Raw genomic sequence first — 19,757 nt, 5'->3', positions numbered from 1 at the left:
AGCTTTAAATGCTTTTAAATGCAAAAAATTTTTTATGAAAAAAATACTATTAAATTTATGCTAAACTTAAATATTAAAAGTATTGTTTATTCAATGTAAGATTAATAATTTAATATAATTTAAATTGATTATCTACTTAAATTTTGATTATGTAGCAGAAACAAAATAAATATTTAAAATAAGGGCTTCATTGTAAATTTCGATGAAAATGCACATATTCGATGCCCTTTAATAAATAAAGCAAAGCTGAAAATTAAAATCGTTGCGCGACACTCTGAAAAGAAAAAAAATAAATTGTCAAATGTCGATTTTAAAATATTTATCGATCGAAGGTGTATTCCGTTTGTAGCTATTTTCGCTCAAGATTCTTCTCTCTGATTGGTCCATCAAACGCTTCGAAGTGAAAATAGCGTCAAACGGAGTGTACTTCTGCTTACTCCATCAAACGTTTTGAAGTGTCAAACGAAATGTACCCTGAACGTAGTCATATACGCGAGCTTGATGATGTCATGTTTGGAGCTCACTTCAAGCGAGAGGTAGAGATGCTAGAGAAAGAAAGAGAAAGAGAAGTTGATATTATTGGTTATTCCATTGCGTTGCCATGTCTGTAGAAGACATATATTTATAAAATAAATGAATTAATGCATATAACGGTGTGTAAAAAAGAGTGCTATTGTATTTTGAAAGGGACTTAAATAGAAAGAAAAGAAAAGGAGGTTGCATAAATTCGCAATCAATAATACAGATAAGATTTTGCAGCTTAACAAGGAGTTTATATTGTACATTGTAATCTTTATATTGTACCATAGAAAATCTCAGGATTATTTTACATTAAAAAATGGTGTGTATAAAATTCCTAATTTTATGTATACCTAATTTTTGTATTTTATGTATTTCTAATTTTATGTAACTTATGAACAAAATTGTTTATGAAATATATATATATATATTTTTAAGGCACAAGAGGTTGAAGAAACTATGAAACGAATTCAGTCTCATAAAGGAGTAGTTGGAACGATAGTAGTAAATGCAGAAGGTACATGGGAGAATTTAAATGATTTATTTGTAAAGAAACTTTCATAAAATTATATCTATTTTAGGTATTCCGATAAAGTCAACATTAGACAACACAACAACGGTTCAATATGCAGGCTTGATAAGCCAATTGTCAGATAAAGCTCGTTCTGTCGTACGTGACTTGGACCCAACAAATGATTTAACTTTCTTGCGTATACGTAGCAAAAAACATGAAATTATGGTCGCACCAGATAAGGAATTCATATTAATAGTAGTACAAAATCCAGTTGATTGATACTTAAAAGAAACAGAAATATATTTCAAATTTAAGATTTATTTCTTTGATTGTTAATCTATTCTATATGCTTTTAACATCTATTGAATTAGAAAATGAAAAAGTAATGCTAATATATAATATGTAACACATAATTATTAATTTAATAAATTATGAGCTTTCATAATGCTTTCTTTTTAGTGATATTTTATATTATTTTCAATTTGATAAAGATTGTGAATAAATGTTATAGTAATCATTTCTAACTTATTTATCTTTATATTATTTATCACAATTACAAGCATATCTCTTACCTATCTTACACATTGTATATCTTTTCTTATTTTATGATTTAATTTTAATACAAAGATCATATTTTTATTATGATTAATGTTATTTTATAAAAGTACTAAAAATTTTACAATATAAAGAAATGAACAGAATGAAAATACAAAAAAAATTAATTAAAAATTAAATAATTTGTTCTGAATCAATAAACAAAGAACAAAGTATATGTATTATCTTCAATTAGCTTATCAATTTTATCTATCAATTATTTTATCTAATATAATAAACACTAAAAGTAGTGTTCTTATTAAATATGAATGTCTTGTATTTAATTCTATTTAATTATAATTTAATGTTACAAAAATGCGAAATATGAATTGAAGTAGCAAAAACTTATTGAAGAGAAGTAACAAAAATATATAAATTCAGATATTTACAAATAAATAAGCATACAGTATATAAAATTATTGTTTGTTCTTTCAAAGTCATTCATGATACTCCAATATAATTAAAACAATATATATATTAGTAGAATAATATCAAATATTTATTTTTATTTACTATTTTTTTTTCATTTATTCTAAATTCTTGAAATATTGTGAGATACATTTCCGAGTATATTAACATTAATAAATAATATCATATAAATAAATGTCATAATATATACATAATAATATAATATAATAGTATAGTAAAATATTATGTATATATAGTGTGCACATATATATAGATATATATACACATATACATATATATGTGTGTGTATATGTATATAGTATATGTAGTACATATTACAGAATAGTACAATATATGTATTATATATATTATGCTATTATAGTATTCTGAGTTTATATACATTATTTGTTGAAGAATGTTTCCTCAGAAATGTTATATTTCCTTATATCTCCTAAGTGAAAAAATATTGTTGTCAAAATTTCAGTATAAAAAATTATATGTAGCTGACTCCTGCCAATTGCAACATATATATACATGCAGTCTTACACAAATATTTTGTGCACAGTCTTCCTAAAATTATAGTCCAAAAATGCTGTATGATTAAAATGGCTTTGTTCATTTTGTAAAATCTTTGAAAATTCAGCTGTACTAAAACTATTGTACATAATAGTAAGATATTCTTTTCATTATAAAATTATCATAAGACTTTATAAAAATCACAATATAAGATCAGTCACACATTGTATTGTTCATTTTTTCTGTCCTTTTGAATAAGAAATAGATAAAAGTTACATCATCTACAATTTTGTCACTTTAGTTTTTATTGTTGTATTTATAGTAATTGATTTGGTATTTGGACAGATATACTTTTTAGGATAAAAAATAATACAGAAATAATACAGAAGCATTGCCACAATTCCCAGAAGAAAAGAGACAATATAAATCACATACAATATATTAAAATACCAAGCATCTCTAACTGCAGCAGGATAATTAATTATCCACAAGAAATTTGATGCAAAATTTTCCAAAAAGGACAGAAAGTAGAAGCACCGATATTTTAACAATGCATCACTGTTCGTAGTATTGAGATATATGAAAATATGAACAATGCCAATAATTGAGGCAAATAATACAGAATAAATATGTTCTTTAGATGAAGGCTGCATATGTGGTGAAATGTTATAAATTCGACAAAATTCTAATATCCCTTCGGCATCAATCAAAATCCCTATTGTCATAGCTATCCAATGTAGTATGCAACAAATTATGACATATATAGGCCAGATGCTTGCAATGACACTGAGCGATAAAATTTTTGCCACTACAATTATAATGATAATTTCTATAAATTTTTTTTAAATATTTTTATAGCATAGCCAAAAATTTAATATATTAATTATATACCTGTAATGCAAAAGGGCCACAAAAATTGTAAAATAATTTCTATAATACCAATATTCAATTTATTTTGTTGAGTTAATCGAATGCTACGATGATAACTAGCCATTGCCCAACCCATGCTCACAAGCGAACTGACAACACTAGCTGCTTGATGTACAACTGGAAAATAATATAGAAGCAAATTAAGAAAATTATATAAATGCCTACATATGTATGAATATGTATGTGTGTGTGTATAAATAATTATATAAAATATTTAATAATTTTTTTGAATTTGTAATATGTTGTAATATCTATTTCTATATCATTTATCAATTTACACAAGAACCTATATGTAGCAGTAAACTTGGAAATATAACATTATATAAATGGCAGTAAACTAGTAGAAATATATATAATATCAAAAATATCCTTAACACAAGAATTTTTTTTCTCTATATTAGATATTACTAATTACTCTATACTTTGTGATTTATAAAATACAGAAACATTAAAATTTATTAATACTCAAGATAATATATAAGTACATTCAAGATTAATCTCATTATCAGACTCATAAGAGTTTAATATTAGAGTTAGTTGCAGAATTTGTTGAGGTGCAGCTTCCAAGTAACATTCAAGTATCCTTAGCAATACAATATCTTGATATTTTTTGAGCATCTCTGAATAATACCATTTTTCACCTGTATTGTCTCCAGATTTCTTACATTTAAACGCTTTTAATGCATACTTTGAAGTTTCCCAATAATAAACAACTGGTACTAATTTCAAAGGAATAGCAATCACAAAAAATAATGCATTTTTTATTATTAAATGCAATCTCTTATAACAATCATCTCTTGTAGCTATGGGATTCTTCTGTATCAAGGAACATGATTCTAATCAGACAAGTTGTAAAAAGTATATATAATGTAACTAATATAATTGAATTAGCTAAAGTTAATCGAATTAAAAACGAATTTATTCTACTTCACTTCTTTATCTTGTTCTTTATGTTGTTGCATCCGTCTACTAACTAAAACACTTATCAGAGAAGGAATCAGGATAAAGCAAATTGTCAAAATGAAACTTGTGATTTTGCCATTCAAAAGGTATCGAATAGCGATGTTATAATCGAAACACATATCTATAATTTGCATAACTATCGAAAAACGCAGAAAGAAAATGTCCAGTTGTTTTATGTGAGTTTTCGGCATGGTTTTCTCCTTTTCTCTGGTATCCATTTTTTTTGAAATATAAAACACCACAAAATTTTACTTGTGCGTTGTGACACTTTCCATGCTACTCCAGTTTTTCCTTTGTAACTTAACTTATGTTGTTTTTAAGGACGTTTCTTTCATGCACGTGTTTCACAAAAGGCGGTGAAATGAAGGGATACGCAAAAGTATTAATGCGCATGCTCGAAAAAATTCAAAATGTATATCTACGATCAGTATGTAATCTGTCAAAATACGCAATTTGTCAGCTGCGATATATACAGAATAATTATTTCGCGAATCGCATCGATTATAATATTCCTTCACAAGAATGTTGACTATTCATTGATCTCCTTTAGGACAAAATGTATACTTTCTGAAATATCTGAAAAATAAACTTGATAAATATCTGAAATTTATATTCTTTTTTTTGGCACATACATAAATTCATACGGTGAAAAGGAAATTTAAGTTATATAATGTGCAAGAGCATTAACATTTTACAATTGTAGCAAATTCGAGTATCCAATATCCTTTTAAAAGGAAGTTTCTATTAACAATTTATTCCTCCTTAGGAAGGTTCTATTGCTGTAATGAAAAATCCCAAAGTTTATCAAAGTTCAAGGAGTTAGCCTTTTATATTACTATATACAGCATCAGGAAAATTGACAAGCAGATTGAAAATAAGATTATTTTGCAATATAAAATATATATATGGCTCGAGGTAGCAAAAATTCATTGACTAAGGTGAAAAAATATATAAGATATTTACAAATGAATAAGCATACAGTACATAAAATTATTATTTGTTCTTTCAAAATCATTTATGATACTCTAATATAATTCTTAAAAAAAAATATATCAGATAAAATAATATCAAATATTTATTTTTGTTTACTATTTTTTTTTCCATTTATTCTAAATTCCTGAAATATTGTGAGAACATACATATTCTTGAGTTTTAACATTAATAAATAATATCATAAATAAATGTCAATATATACATAATAATATAATATATAAATATAATATAATATAATATAATATATAAATAAATGTCAATATATACATAATAGTATAATATAATAGTATAGTATAGGATAGTATAAGATTATGTATAATATATATATATGCATATATATATATATATATATATATATATATATATATATATATATATATATATATATAGTATATATATTACAATATAGCACAATATATGTATTATACTATTATGCCATTGTAGTATTCTGAACTTATACACATTATTTGAATATTTCCTGAGAAATGTTATATTTCTTTATATCTTCTAAGTGAAAATATTCTTGTTAAAATTTCAGTATAAAATATTATATGTAGTTCCTGTCAGTTACAACATATATACATGCAATCTTGTACAAATATTTTGTACAAAGTCATCTTAAAATTATAGTCTAAAAATGCTGTATGATTAAAATGGCTTTGATCATTTTGCAAAATCTCTGAAAATTCAGCTGTACTAAAACTATTGTACATAATAGTGAGATATTCTTTTCATTATAAAATTATCATAAGACTTTACAAAAATCACAATATAAGATCAGTCACATATTTTGTATAGTTCATTTCTTTTGTCCTTTTGTATAAAAAATAGATAAAGTTACATCATCTCTAATTCTATCACTTCATTTGATATATTTGATATATTTGAAGTACATTGAGTTGGTATATTTGGAGAGGTTCTATCTATATTATTCTTTGTAGAAGGATGAAAGATAGTATAATACAGAACCATTGCTGTAATTCCCAGAACAAAAGAGACAATACCAATAATATGAAATTTATTAAAATACCATGCATTTCTAACTGCAGGAGCACAATAAACTATCCACAAGAAATTTGATAAGGTATTTTCCAAAAAACACAGAGTATAGAAGCACATATATCTCCAAAATGTATTACCGTCTGCAGTATTGATATACATGAAAATGTAAACTATGCCAATAATTGAGGCAAATAATACAGAATAAATATGTTCTTTAAATGAAGGCTGCGTATGTGAATGGTCATAAGTTCGACAAAAATCTAATATTCCTTTTGAATCAATCAAAATCCATATTGTCATACCTATCCAATGTATTATACAACAAATTATGACAGATATAGGCCAAATGCTTGCAATGACACTGAGCGATAAAATCCTTGCCACTACAATTATGATAATTTCTATAAATTTTGTTTAAAATATATTTTATAAATATTTTTATAGTATGGCCAAAAATTCAATATATTAATTATATACCTGTAATGCAAAAGTGCCACAAAAATTGTAAAATAATTCCTGTGATATCAATATTCAGTTTATCTTCTTGAGCTAATCGAATGACAGAATGATACTCAGCCATTGACAAACCCATGCGTATAAGCGAGCTGACAATACTGAATACTTGATGTATAACTGGAAAATAATATAGAAGCAAATTAAGAAAATTATAGAAATGCCTACATATGAATATGTGTGTATAATTACATAAAATATTTAATAATTTTTTTGAATTTGTAATATGTTGTAATATCTAATTCTATATCATTTAATTTACACAAGATCCTATATATATGGTAATAAACTTGGAGATATAACATTATTTAAATGACAGTAAACTAATAAAAATAATAATATCAAAAATATCCTTGACACAAAAATTTTTTTCTGTATATTAGATATTACTAATTACTCTATACTTTATTTTTATTTCATTTGTTTCTTTTTTTGTGATTTATAAAATACAGAACCATTAAAATTTATTAATACTCAAAATAATATATAAGTACATTCAAGATTAATCTTATTATCGTAAGAATTTAGTATTAGAGTTAGTTGTAGAATCTGTTGGGGTGCAGCATCCAAGTAGCTTTCAAATACCCTTAGCAATGAAGCATCTCGATATTTTTTGAGCATCTTTGAATGATATCGTCTTTCATTTGTAAGGTCTCCAGATTTCTTACATTTAAACGCTTTTAATGCATATTTTGAAGTTTTCCAATAATGAACAATTGGTGCTAATTTCAAAGGAATAGCAATCACAAAAAATAATCTATTCTTGGTTATTAAATGCAATATTTTACAATAATCATCTGTATCTGTAGAATTGTACTGTATCAAGAAACATTATTTTAATCAGATAAGTTATAAAAAATATATATAATGTAACTAATATAATTGAATTAGCTGAAGTTAATCGAATTAAAAACGAATATATTCTACTTCACTTCTTTATCTTGTTGTTGCATCCTTCTACTAACTAAAACACCTATCAGAGAAGGAATCAGGATAAGGCAAATTGTCAAAATAAAACTTGTGGTTTTGCCATTTAAAAAGTATCGAATAGCGATGTTATAATCGGAACATATATCTACAATTTGCATAAATATCGAAAAACGCAGAACGAAAATGTCCAATTGTCTTATGCGAGTTCTAGACATGGTTTTCTTCTTTTTTCTGATATTCACTCCTTTCGAAATATAAAACACCACAAAATTTTACTTGTGCGTTGTAACACTTTCCATGCTATTCCAGTTTTTCCTTTGTAACCTATGTTGTTTATACATATAAGGATGCTTTAAAAAAAAACCTTTTAAAACCTTTTCTTTTAAATTATTTAAAAGAAAAGGTGTAGATGACTGTTTACAAAAAATGACTGAAAGAACACTGATTTTATGAACCATTAAAGACAAGGTTAACGGTACCTCCAAAAAAAAAAAGAACGCTTTTTTTTCACGCACGTGTTTTGCAAAAGGCGGTGAACGCGAAAGTATTAATGCGCATGCTCGAAAAAATTCAAAATGAATATCTGTCAGCTGCGATATATACAGAATAATTATTTCGCGAATCGCATCGATTATAATATTCCTTCACAAGAATGTTGACTGTTCATTGATTTCCTTTAGGACAAAATGTATACTTTCTGAAATATCTGAAAAATAAACTTGATAAGTATCTGAAATTTATATTCTTTTTATGTGGCACATACATAAATTCATACGATGAAAAGGAAATTTAAATTATAAATGTGCAAGAGCATTAACATTTTACAATTGCAAATTTTTTTATCCAATATCCTTTCAACAGGAAGTTTCTGTTAACAATTTATTACTCCTTAGGAAGGTTCTATCGCTGTAATGAGAAATCCCAAAGTTTGTCAGAATTCAAGGAGCTAGCTTTTTATATTACTATATAGCATCAGGAAAATTGACAGCCAGATTGCAAATAAGATTATTTTGCAATATATAAATTGCGGTAGCAAAAACTTATTGACTAGAGAAAAAATAAAATTACATAAATTTAGATATTTACAAATAAATAAACATACACTATATTATAAAATTATTGTTTTAGTTATTTCAATGCCAATTAGGATATTCTAATATAATTCTCATATGAAATTCTTAATTAAAAATAAAAAGGAAAATATTTCTATTGGTAAAATATCAAATATTTATTTTTGTTTATATTTTACATTTATTATAAATTATTGAAATATTTTGAGAGCATACATTTTTTTTGAGTATTGATATTATTAAATAATATCACATGAGTAAATTTTATGCATATATATTATATTATTATAATATACTGAGTTTATACACATTATTTGAATATTCCTGAGAAATATTTTCTTACATTTCTGAAGTGAAAATATTCCTGTTAAAGTTTCAGTATAAAAAAATTATATATAGTTGGCCCCTAGCAATTGTAACATATATACAGTCAGTCTTGCACAAATAATTTTGTGCACAGTCTTTTTCAAATTATAATCTACAAATGCTGTAAGTATATTCAAAATGGCTTCGTTCATTTTGCAAAATCTTTGAAAAGTGAGCTGTACAATTGGACTATTGTATATAATAGAGATTCTTTTCATTGTAAAATTATCATATAACCTTATAAAAATATAGGAACAGTTACACATTGTTCATCTCTTCTGGCTCTTTTGAATAAGAAATAGATAAAGTTATGTCACTTGAACTGCATTTGAAGTATGATGCTTTTTTGAAGGATGAAAGACAGTATAATATAGAAGCATTGCTGAAATTCCCAGAAAAAAGGAGAAAATACAAATAATAAATAATACATTAAAGTACCAAGCATCTTGAACTGCAGGAGGACAAGTATATTTCCACAAGAAATTTGATGTGATATTTTCCAAAAGACACAGACTGTAGAAGCATAAATGTTTCCAAAATGTATTGCCATCCACAATATTGAGATATATGAAAATGTGAACTATGCCAATAACTGAGGCAAATAATACAGAGTAAATGCGTTCTTTAATCGAAGGCTGCATATGTGGTGGAAGACTATAAGTCCGACAAAATTCTAATATTCCTTTGGAATCAACTAAAATCCATATTATCATACCTATCCAATGTATTATGCAATAGATTATAGTATATATGGACCAGATGCTTGCAATGATACTGAGTGATAAAATCCTTGCCACTACAATCATAATAATAATTTCCATGAATTTTTTTCTAAATATTTTCATAGTATAGCTAAAAATATTCATTTTCATATATTAATTACATACCTGTAATGAAAAAGTGCCATAAAAATTGTAAAATAATTCCTATAGTACCAATATTTGATTTATCCTGTTGAGCTAATCGAATGCTACGATGATAACTAGCCATTGCCCAACCCATGCTCACAAGTGAACTGACAACACTAGCTGCTTGATGTATAACTGGAAAATAATATAGAAGCAAATTAAAAAAAAAAAGTATTTATAAATATCTGTATGTGTATATATATATATATATATATATATATATATATATATATAATCAATTATATATAAATATGTATATGCTTATATAGCCAATTATATATATTTAATAATTTTTTTGAAATTTGTTGTAATAATGAAGTATCTAATGCCATGTCATTTGTCCATTTACATGAAAAACTATAAGTATTATCTAGTAGTAAAAAACTATAAGTATTATCTAGTAGTAAAAAACTATAAGTAGTATCTTTGACATGAAAATTTTTTGTCTATTAAATATTACTAATTATTTCACACTTTGTGATTCATTAAATACAGAAACATTATTAAACTTATTAATACTCAAGATATAAGTACATTCAAGATTAATCCTATTATCATAATGCTTTAGTATTAGAGTGAGTTGCAGAATATGTTGCGGCGCAGCTTCCAGGTAACATTCAAATACCCTTAACAATGCAACATCTTGATCTTCTTTGAGCATTCTCAAATAATATCGTCTTTCACCTACACGGTCTCCAGATTTCTGACATTTACGCGCTTTTAATGCATATTTTAAAGTTTCCCAATAATGCACAACTGGCGCTAATTGCAAGGGAATAGCAAGCACAAAAAATAATTTATTTTTGATCATTAAACGCGTTGTTTTACGATCATCTAGCGTATCCATACTGGGATTCTTCTGTAACAAGAATATTATTCTAATTAGACGAATTACAAAAAGTATATATAATTAATGTAATTCAATCAGCTGGGATAATCCGAATTAAACGAATATATTCTACTTCACTTCTCTATCTTGATGTTGCATCCTTTCACTGACTAAAATATTTATCAGAGAGGGAATCAGGATAAAGCATATTGTCCAAATAAAATACGTCTCTTTGCCATTCAAAAGGTATTGAATAGCGATGTTATAATCGAAACACATATCCACAACATGCATAACTATGGAACAACCCAGTAGGAAAATGTCCAGTTGTTTTACGCGAGTATTGGGCATTGCATCCACATCATCGAAATGGATAGTTGCAAGTACATTAAGAGATTGACGAAGACGATGCTCGCCGTTTCTTTGTTCCATTTTTTCTTCTCTTTTTCGATTTTCGTCCCTTTTGAGGTATAAAACATTACAAAATGAGTTCAATTGCGCGTCGTGGCACTACTCCATGTTACTTTGTTTTTGTAATAACCTGTTGTTCAAAGTTTGAAGGTTAAAGACGCTTTTTTTCACGCATGCGTTTCAGAAATGACAGTAAAATAGAGAGAGCGCGAAAGTGTTAGTCCCGATCTACAATAGGTAATTTAAGCTCTAAGCCTTAAGAAATTGACCAATCACAGTCGAGTATTCTCTTCATACTTGACTGTGATTGGTCAATTTCTTAAGGCTGAAGTTGCCTATTGTAGACCCGGCCTTGCAATGCGCATGCTCAAGAAGATTCAAAATGGACGCCTACGATCAGCGTGTAATCTGTCAAAACGTGTAATTGTCAGACGTGACTTAAACAGAATAATTATTTCGCGAATCAAATCGATTACAATATTCTTTCAAAAAAATGTCGGCTATGTTGACTGCCGATTGGTTTCCTCTAGGACGAGATGTATACTTTCGGTAATATTTGAAATTTATATTCTTATGATATATAAATTCATACAATAAAAAAAAATCGAAATTATACAATGTGCTAATATTAACTACATTTTACAATTGCAGGAAATTTGAACTGTATCCGATATCCTTCCAACAGGAAGTCTCCTTTAACAATTTACTTGTGGCAGCTCCTTATGGAGGTTCTATCGCTGTAACGAGAAATCCCAAGAAACTTGTCAAAGTTCAAGGAGCTAATAAGCCCTTAATATTGTTATATACATCATCAGGAAAATTGACAGCCAGATTGCAAGTAAGATTACTTTAATGCAAAGACATCCTTCAAAGAACCATTTATCAAGCGTTAATTTGCAACTAAAACACAAAAATTATTACGTTAAATAATTTAAATCATTATGTAACTAAATATCTGCAAGTGACATCTTTATTTGATATTTCTCAGTGGAGCAGTGGGCAATTGATATCATTTGGCTGGTCTCAACAGGAAGAATTGTTATGCGTACAAGATGATGGCATGGTTCTGATATATGACATGTTTGGAACTTATCAACATACTTTTAGTATGGGAAATGTAAGCTATTTACACAAGATATCTTTCTATTATCAATGAAACTTCTCCATATACATTAATCTTCTCATTCTTTAAGGTAGCTAAGGATACTAAAGTTATTGATGCAAAGTTCTTTGTGACCAACGAATCTAACAGCACTGGGATAGCTGTTTTAACATCTACTAATCGCATATTTCTGGTAAACAATGTATCCGAGCCTAAAGTCCGACCAATTACCGATATGCCAAGCAAGTATAATACAATATAATATACCTGTATATTTCCTGGATTACTGTTATTATTAACTATTGCTTTTAGGATATGGTGGACCAATTGATTGTTGGTGCGTGATACATTATGATAGGGAGACAGAGGTGATTTTGTCAAGTAGAGAAGGAATCTTTGTAATTCATCAGTCCCACCAAAACACATTTCCATTTGTAAATATAATATATTATTATAATATATTGTTAATTTATAATATCGTCGTTATATAATTATATTATACATTTCTTAACTAAGTTTACATCTTACATGAAAATCGATATTTGATATAATAAACTTTATTTCACTTTTAGAACAATCTCTTTAGCAATAAAATCAATAATGTGATAGCAATGGCTATATCTGGCAATTATCGGCACATTGCACTCTATGCTGACACTGGACATTTATATATTGGTTCAATAGACTTTAGAGAGAAATATTGTGAATGCTATACAAATATGAAGGAACCTTTGGCAAATATAGCCTGGTAAATGAAGAATTATATAATTAGTGTTGATAGAAATTAATTTTCGAGAGACCACAAGTAGATTTAATAGGATTTTATAAATATTTTCGGGCAGGTGTGGTACGGAAGCCGTGGTATGCAGCTGGAACAGTGCAATAATGGTAGTAGGACGTACAGCTGAGAATATAGTGTACAATTACGATGGTCCGGTGCACTTGATTACAGAAATTGATGGAGTACGTGTACTTTCGAGTTGCTCCCACGAAATGATACAGAAAGTACCGAATGTCGTGCAAAGAATATTTAGAATCAACTCGACGGATCCTGCATCGTATCTCTTAGAGGCTTCTAAGCAGTTTCAGAAAAAGAGTCATAAGGCTGATAGTTATATAGATCTAGTGAAAGATAAATTGGATTCGGCGATAAAGGCTTGCATCGACGGAGCGAGTCATGAATTCGATTTTGAAACGCAAAAGATTTTGATGCGTGTAAGTTTGATAAGCACATTTTATCAGAACAGAAATTGTGATAATAATTGTCAATCTTATTAGGCTGCCAAGTTTGGAAAAGGATTCAGCAAAAGGATGGATTCTGAATATTACGTTCAAATGTGCAGGATTTTGAGAGTCTTGAATGCAGTAAGACATCCTGCTGTGGGCATTCCACTAACATATACACAGTATCCTTTTTGTATAGAATTCTCCTCATATTCTTTTATGATGCTTAAAAACCTATCTAAATCCTTATTAATGCCAGATTTAATGTTCTTACAAATCAAGTGCTACTGGACAGATTAGTAGTGCGAAGACATTATTATTTAGGTATACAAATAGCACGCCATTTGCAATTACCTGAAATTGATGGGGAAAGTAGAATATTGGCACATTGGGCTTGCTACAAGGTGAAATAAATGTGATAAAATATTAAAAATATCTCAAGAAATATATACATATTTTCATATAGGTAAAACAAACGCAATTAGATAAGGAACAAATAGCAGAGGAGATAGCTGATAAATTAGGATATGCTCCTGGTGTTTCATACAGCGAAATTGCAAGAAGAGCAGCTGATTGTGGGCGAAAACAATTGGCTATTAAAGTAAATCTACTAATTATAAATATATAAAGCATTATATTTTTTTACATTATGAATAATTATATTTCTATGTATTTCAGTTAATCGACTATGAACCGCGTGCGCATCAGCAAGTACCCTTGCTGTTGCTGCTTGGCGAGGAGCGAGCCGCTCTACATAAAGCTGTAGAGAGTGGTAATACGGATTTAGTCTATACTGTCATTCTTCATCTCAGAGAAAATATGACTCTAGGGGATTTTCAAGTAAGGAAAATAATGTGTTCTAAGTGTAAATATATAAGATTCACATTTCTAATTGATCTACGATTCATCTATACAGATGTCTATAATGCATTGTCCTTTAGCAATGGCATTATATATTAAGTATTGCCAAAGTCATAATAGAGAGACATTACGCGATATTTATAATCAATATGATGACTTTCATTCACAAGCAGTGTGGTTTATCACTGAGAGTTATCAACGAAAAGTTAGTAAAATTGTACATGAAAAATTTTACACATTTATATTTTTATCACAATATATTGAATAAGTAAAGGTATATGAAACACATTTTTAGAACACCATGTCAAAAGATGCATTGCTACAATCTGCACAAGAAAATTTTAGATTGGCTCGTAATGATACAAATGCTTCATTAACAGAAGAACAGATAAAGCTCTTAAAATATCAGAGATCTTTAGAGGATACGCTACACGAGTCAGTCGTTGGAAAGCCTCTACATGATACTGTAAAAATATTATTATTGCATAATGAGTTGAAATTAGCGGATAAATTACGATCCGAGTATAAAATACCAGATCGGAGGTATATCAACTTTTATAACTTTAAGCAAATTTTTTTGTATTTCGTTTTATATTAAGTGGTATATATTTTGACAGATATTGGTGGTTAAAGATACAATGTTTAGCAGAACAAGGTCTATGGAATGAGTTGGAAAAATTCTCCAAAACTAAAAAGTCCCCCATTGGCTACGAGGTAATATAAATATTGCAAACTTGTGTATCATTTTTATACAATTCTATATATTTATTTATATTTATCGATTGTAATAAACTATTTTAATCCTTTTGCAGCCATTTATAGACGAATGTCTCAAGTATAATGAAAAATTAGAAGCAAGAAAATACTTAATCAAAATTAAAGATGATCTTAAAGTGAAGTATCTAGTAAAATTAAAGTAAGTATATGAAAGAGTTGTACCTTTTTTAAAGTTAAATATATATACATAATAAATATATTGCTATTCTGTGCAGTATGCTGAGCGAAGCAGCAAAAACAGCGTTTGATCAAAAAGACGCTTCAGGTCTTACATTTGTGTTGGCGCAATGTGGACAGACAGACAGGCAATTGGTGGATAAGATTAACATGTATCTAGCTAGTCTTAAAAATTAAAATTTTTTGTTGTGTATTATAACTTTTATATGCATTTATATTATGTCATTTGATTTTTTTTTGTGCATGTGTATATATAATTCAGATGATAAACATACAATGTAAAATATTTTCATAAGTCAATAAACATTATCCATAAGATAATTTATATAAATCAATAAAATAGAGAAAGTAGTAAAATAGGTAGTAAAATAAATAAAGTTATATAGTTATTTTAAAAAATAATATCTATTACATTATATCTCATTTTAATCAATATCAATATAAATCTTTACTTATGCCTATTATACTCACCCTATTATAATCTGTACAAAAATATGAATATAAAATACTTGTTATACAAAATATCCATATTGTAATTGATTTGTACATGTAAATACATTTGTACATGGTGTATATATTCATACATACATATGTATATACATAAAATATCTGAAAATATCTGAGTATACCATTATTAAAACTTATTTAATTATAAGATTTTTAAAATGCATGTCATAAATATATATATATATAAAATCTAACTACCTAATATTACATAACTATTTAAAACCTAAATATTTTGTAATCTAAAATTATTCAATCAATTAATTTCTCCAGACTGTATAAACTTTGTATGTTTTTCAGTAATATCATTTACAATTAATTGTTCAATTTCATCACCATTATTTAATTGTTCATTTGTAAGAGACAGGATATAATCAGTTTCTTTGCTTACAATTACCACTTGTTGCTTTCTAGTTTGCAACATGTTTGCTATTACAAGCTGAAAAAAAATCTCCAAAATTTAAATGTATCTTGGAGAATTTGAGAAAAAAACTTTTAATTATGGGTACATTCATAATAATTACTTACATTGTGGTGATATTTATTGAGAGCAGCTCTTGCCTTGGAAATTAGCAAGCTTTCATCAGTTTCCAATTTAAAGGAGACTACAAATGCTTTTGGTACCCATAAACTAACTAATGGAGCTAATATCTTTGGTACTAATTGAAGAGATATGGTTGGTGGTCCAGTTGAGTGAATTTTATGGACTGACTAAAAAAAGAATTATAACTATTATAATAGAATAAATTATATTTTAAATAAATATGAAAAAAATTTGTTTATCACCATTTCATTAGAAGGAATGTAAAAATCTGAGACTGCTGCTGCTAAATATAGAATAGCTTTGCTTTCTAGAGGTGCTAATGCTTGACAAGCAGATCGAAGCAGCCAGAAATATTCAGGAAGAGTTGTGAAAGTAAGTTGTAGCAGTTTCTTTTGATCAAATGCTTCTCTATATTTTCGCAGTACTATTGCCACCGTCTGGGTATATTCAGGTGAAACTGCAAACATAAATGTATTGTTTATTAATTATAACACAATAATTATATATGATTACTTATGATTGATTTTTAGATGTTGTACATAGTTTACCTGTGATAACAGGAGTCTCATTATTATTATCCGATATTTGAAGTAAATCTAAAAACTTTTGCCCAATGAAATGTCTTGAAAATGGTTCCAAGGATTTGACTCTGTAAATATATATAAAGAGATATATTTATATAGTATAATATCATTTATATTAATTTGTATTATATAATCTATTACCTATACATAAAGATAACTGCATATCCATGCTCTAAGAAATATTCTGCAGAAAGAGAGCCTCTTGTACCTGCACTAAAGTTGTCCACAAATCTTACAGTGTTATGTTCTAAGGGTACAGTTGTACCTCCGCTCTGTAACATTCAAGAGTCAGAGAAAATTTGCTATTAATTGAATAACATTAAATTTTACGCTCTCACCGTTATTAGTACCACTTTATTGCCCTCATCTAAATGCTTTTTTGTAAATTCCTTCAGAGCAGTTTCATTCTGCTCCAAATCCTGAGGAGGTGGATGCTTCGCATAAAAGTCCTCCCATGCTGACACCATTGTATATATTTATACCAATTTAACAGAATTGCTACATGAACAAAAAATAATAAAATCTTATAAAAATGTTTGTTATATATTATATAACATGTATTGCATAATAAAAGCTTGCTTTCTTTCCCTTAACCTTGTATCAAAGTCATCATACACTGATTACTTTTTGCTAACAATAATATTATATTTCTGCAAATTATAATTTTATGCAAAGATGAAACAACTTTGACCCATAGATGAATATGAATTAATAAAGAAAATTAATAAAGAAAAAGAAAATACATAACACGCGCGCGCAGAGATACCGTGGTTAGAAACAAATCACGTATCAGTAAAAGATCAATTTTCTGTTTAATTTCAATCGTCAATTGAACTTTGTAAATATCAATTGCATAAGTATCTTAAAATAAATGAGAATCTTTATATATACTTGTGTAAGATAAGTGCAACTCTCTGATATTTCAGCTGCAACGTCTCTCTTTCCTTTCTAGCACCTCATTCTATAGAAACATGAATAACTAATTAGTGACAATGGATCTGTCATTATCACTAATCTTCATAAAGAACTTAAATGAGACATAACATATAAAGTTAATAATATATTGTTACTTTTACTTCAAATATATGTTTAGTAGAAAAAGAGACAGAAAAAGGAAAAAATAGCATTTTATATACAATATATGTAAAATTTCCATTTTGTTTAAATTTACATATAGACATTTTAATAAAATATACTACATGACTTGTAAAATAATACTCTAATGGGATATTTTTATCGTGAGAAAATTATTTTCCTAAAATAAGATACATGCAAAGTAAAGCTGATTTGTTTTTAATATCAATATCGAGATAAACGAGATATGCAAAGATTACTCTTTTATTAAATATTAGACCTCCAATCTATATTTAAAATTACATTACATAATGTACATTTTATAATAACGGATCCTTCTTCGCAGGAAATAACTTAAAATTGCTGCGCTCTTATCATTCTGTCGCAAGAACATAGCTTAGAGATAAAGTACTTAGAGGTAGTATTTTATAACAATTTATTCCTACAACAAATACTAGTTTACATGTTGCATCTCAATATTCAGGTGCTGGACTTTTAAGGTCTTTAACTTCCGGGTTCGAAGCGTAAAACTGTAAAGAAAAAGGAAGATAAACATGAGTATACACAGAAGCTTTGTCCGGAGCAACTTAAGGTCGTAATTGCTACAATCGAAACAAATTAAGATTATCACTCTCGTTACCTTGTAATGTTTATCTTTATAGTAGTTCCATGGCTCGGCCTCCTTCTTATTGATCCAGGAGACGTCAGGATTGCGAAGTGCTAAACGTAACGTGTAAAACAATGCGCCAGCTCCTCCTGCCGCTATGCAAAGGTACAGTGGAAATAGCTGGAATGAGAAGAGAAAAAGAAAGAAGATAATATAACGAGTGCACAATAAATTGTGCGTCTGTTTATCGTATCGTGTCTCACAGCTGGATTCTTCTTCAAGCTGGTCAAATTCGTCCCCTGCATCTTCATTGTTGCGGTATCGAAGATCCGTGCCCTCGAACGAAACAGACGAACCCTTTTCCGCACTAAATTTTTTTCGCAATACGGAGCAGCGTAGGGCTGATATCTATTTGGCGTTTGCGCAACGAAAGGCGTCGAAAATCGTTGCAGTCGGCGCGTCAAGTGTGACGTGTGTAATGGTGTTTAAAATTAAATTCAAAACGCGTTGAAATGCGAAGTCTTTATTCGCTTGAGCGAGATTCCACTGGATCACGAGTACTTAAACTTGATTAAAGTCCATCGAAAAAACAATCGTCGTGCGAAGAAAATTAAAAAAACAAAAATTATGTACACTTTTATTATGTATATGCTGAGAAATTTTTTTTTCATTCACGTGTATAAGAAGTTCCTCGATCTATAAATCGATTCTTCGATTTTACAACAATACATTCGACGTACAGTGAGCGACAACGATTCTTTCCTAGGCGGGGCAAGGGGAGCGTAGAACTGGCCAATCAGTCACTGCCGCGCTGCCGGCTGATTGGCCAGTTCTACG

At 28.1% G+C, this 19,757-nt stretch overlaps 7 protein-coding genes and 1 long non-coding RNA gene across 16 annotated transcripts; 3 read left to right on the top strand and 5 right to left on the bottom strand.

Annotated features, from left to right (window-relative positions):
• Positions 1-371: 371 nt before the first annotated feature.
• Positions 372-1,563, top strand: Robl (dynein light chain roadblock). Its single transcript, XM_083086141.1, has 3 exons — positions 372-841; positions 958-1,036; positions 1,101-1,563. Exons 1-3 carry the CDS (start codon positions 839-841, stop codon positions 1,310-1,312), a joined length of 294 nt encoding a protein of 97 aa, XP_082942267.1. The 5' UTR covers positions 372-838; the 3' UTR covers positions 1,313-1,563.
• Positions 1,564-2,228: 665 nt separating this feature from the next.
• On the top strand, positions 2,229-7,273 carry LOC145963790 (uncharacterized). Of its 6 annotated transcripts, none has more exons than XR_014436251.1 (5): positions 2,371-4,620; positions 4,766-5,002; positions 5,211-5,382; positions 5,976-6,154; positions 6,379-7,273. It is a non-coding gene; the product is annotated as an uncharacterized LOC145963790 (long non-coding RNA). The 6 variants fall into 6 exon arrangements; XR_014436250.1 differs by lacking the exon at positions 5,976-6,154 and having other exon boundaries at positions 2,374-4,339; positions 4,471-4,620; positions 6,379-7,271; XR_014436248.1 differs by lacking the exon at positions 5,976-6,154 and having other exon boundaries at positions 2,229-4,620; positions 4,766-4,871; positions 6,379-7,271.
• LOC145963787 (XK-related protein 4-like) lies at positions 2,272-5,247 on the bottom strand. The gene is made up of 4 exons (XM_083086018.1): positions 4,414-5,247; positions 3,967-4,297; positions 3,443-3,598; positions 2,272-3,359 (listed from the first exon to the last, which is right to left on the bottom strand). The coding sequence occupies exons 1-4, from the start codon at positions 4,660-4,662 to the stop codon at positions 2,833-2,835; spliced, it is 1,263 nt and encodes a 420-aa protein (XP_082942144.1). The 5' UTR covers positions 4,663-5,247; the 3' UTR covers positions 2,272-2,832.
• On the bottom strand, positions 5,884-8,542 carry LOC145963788 (XK-related protein 6-like). Of its 3 annotated transcripts, none has more exons than XM_083086020.1 (5): positions 8,362-8,542; positions 7,885-8,206; positions 7,447-7,768; positions 6,917-7,072; positions 5,884-6,840 (listed from the first exon to the last, which is right to left on the bottom strand). In XM_083086020.1, the coding sequence occupies exons 2-5, from the start codon at positions 8,095-8,097 to the stop codon at positions 6,275-6,277; spliced, it is 1,257 nt and encodes a 418-aa protein (XP_082942146.1). In that variant the 5' UTR covers positions 8,098-8,206; positions 8,362-8,542; the 3' UTR covers positions 5,884-6,274. The 3 variants fall into 3 exon arrangements, with proteins under 3 accessions (XP_082942146.1, XP_082942145.1, XP_082942147.1); XM_083086019.1 differs by lacking the exon at positions 8,362-8,542 and adding an exon at positions 8,338-8,357; XM_083086021.1 differs by having other exon boundaries at positions 5,884-6,822; positions 7,885-8,540.
• A 559-nt stretch (positions 8,543-9,101) lies between these two features.
• On the bottom strand, positions 9,102-11,632 carry LOC145963786 (XK-related protein 6-like). The gene is made up of 4 exons (XM_083086017.1): positions 11,194-11,632; positions 10,761-11,085; positions 10,206-10,361; positions 9,102-10,114 (listed from the first exon to the last, which is right to left on the bottom strand). The coding sequence occupies exons 1-4, from the start codon at positions 11,485-11,487 to the stop codon at positions 9,627-9,629; spliced, it is 1,263 nt and encodes a 420-aa protein (XP_082942143.1). The 5' UTR covers positions 11,488-11,632; the 3' UTR covers positions 9,102-9,626.
• A 184-nt stretch (positions 11,633-11,816) lies between these two features.
• Vps16a (vacuolar protein sorting 16) lies at positions 11,817-16,112 on the top strand. Its single transcript, XM_083086016.1, has 16 exons — positions 11,817-12,015; positions 12,118-12,304; positions 12,455-12,583; positions 12,660-12,810; positions 12,881-13,002; positions 13,141-13,316; positions 13,411-13,783; positions 13,847-13,974; positions 14,052-14,196; positions 14,259-14,393; positions 14,471-14,632; positions 14,709-14,858; positions 14,949-15,196; positions 15,271-15,367; positions 15,466-15,569; positions 15,646-16,112. Exons 1-16 carry the CDS (start codon positions 11,960-11,962, stop codon positions 15,782-15,784), a joined length of 2,502 nt encoding a protein of 833 aa, XP_082942142.1. The 5' UTR covers positions 11,817-11,959; the 3' UTR covers positions 15,785-16,112.
• Ppcs (phosphopantothenoylcysteine synthetase) lies at positions 16,058-18,235 on the bottom strand. 2 transcript variants are annotated; one of them, XM_083086024.1, is made up of 7 exons: positions 17,834-18,034; positions 17,578-17,737; positions 17,381-17,511; positions 17,204-17,304; positions 16,898-17,112; positions 16,640-16,822; positions 16,058-16,550 (listed from the first exon to the last, which is right to left on the bottom strand). In XM_083086024.1, the coding sequence occupies exons 2-7, from the start codon at positions 17,704-17,706 to the stop codon at positions 16,368-16,370; spliced, it is 942 nt and encodes a 313-aa protein (XP_082942150.1). In that variant the 5' UTR covers positions 17,707-17,737; positions 17,834-18,034; the 3' UTR covers positions 16,058-16,367. The 2 variants fall into 2 exon arrangements, with proteins under 2 accessions (XP_082942150.1, XP_082942148.1); XM_083086022.1 differs by lacking the exon at positions 17,834-18,034 and adding an exon at positions 18,131-18,235 and having other exon boundaries at positions 16,061-16,550.
• Positions 18,236-18,561: 326 nt separating this feature from the next.
• On the bottom strand, positions 18,562-19,529 carry Nd-mlrq (NADH dehydrogenase (ubiquinone) MLRQ subunit). The gene is made up of 3 exons (XM_083086065.1): positions 19,184-19,529; positions 18,954-19,100; positions 18,562-18,843 (listed from the first exon to the last, which is right to left on the bottom strand). Exons 1-3 carry the CDS (start codon positions 19,229-19,231, stop codon positions 18,787-18,789), a joined length of 252 nt encoding a protein of 83 aa, XP_082942191.1. The 5' UTR covers positions 19,232-19,529; the 3' UTR covers positions 18,562-18,786.
• Positions 19,530-19,757: the final 228 nt, after the last annotated feature.

Source organism: Camponotus vicinus, unplaced genomic scaffold (genome assembly GCF_025532165.1).
Source record: "Camponotus vicinus isolate PSW18456_S1 unplaced genomic scaffold, iyCamVici1.0 SCAF_13, whole genome shotgun sequence".
Lineage (NCBI taxonomy): Eukaryota > Metazoa > Arthropoda > Insecta > Hymenoptera > Formicidae > Camponotus > Camponotus vicinus.
Note: the sequence above shows the minus strand (reverse complement) of the source record. Positions and strands in the feature narration are given on the sequence as shown.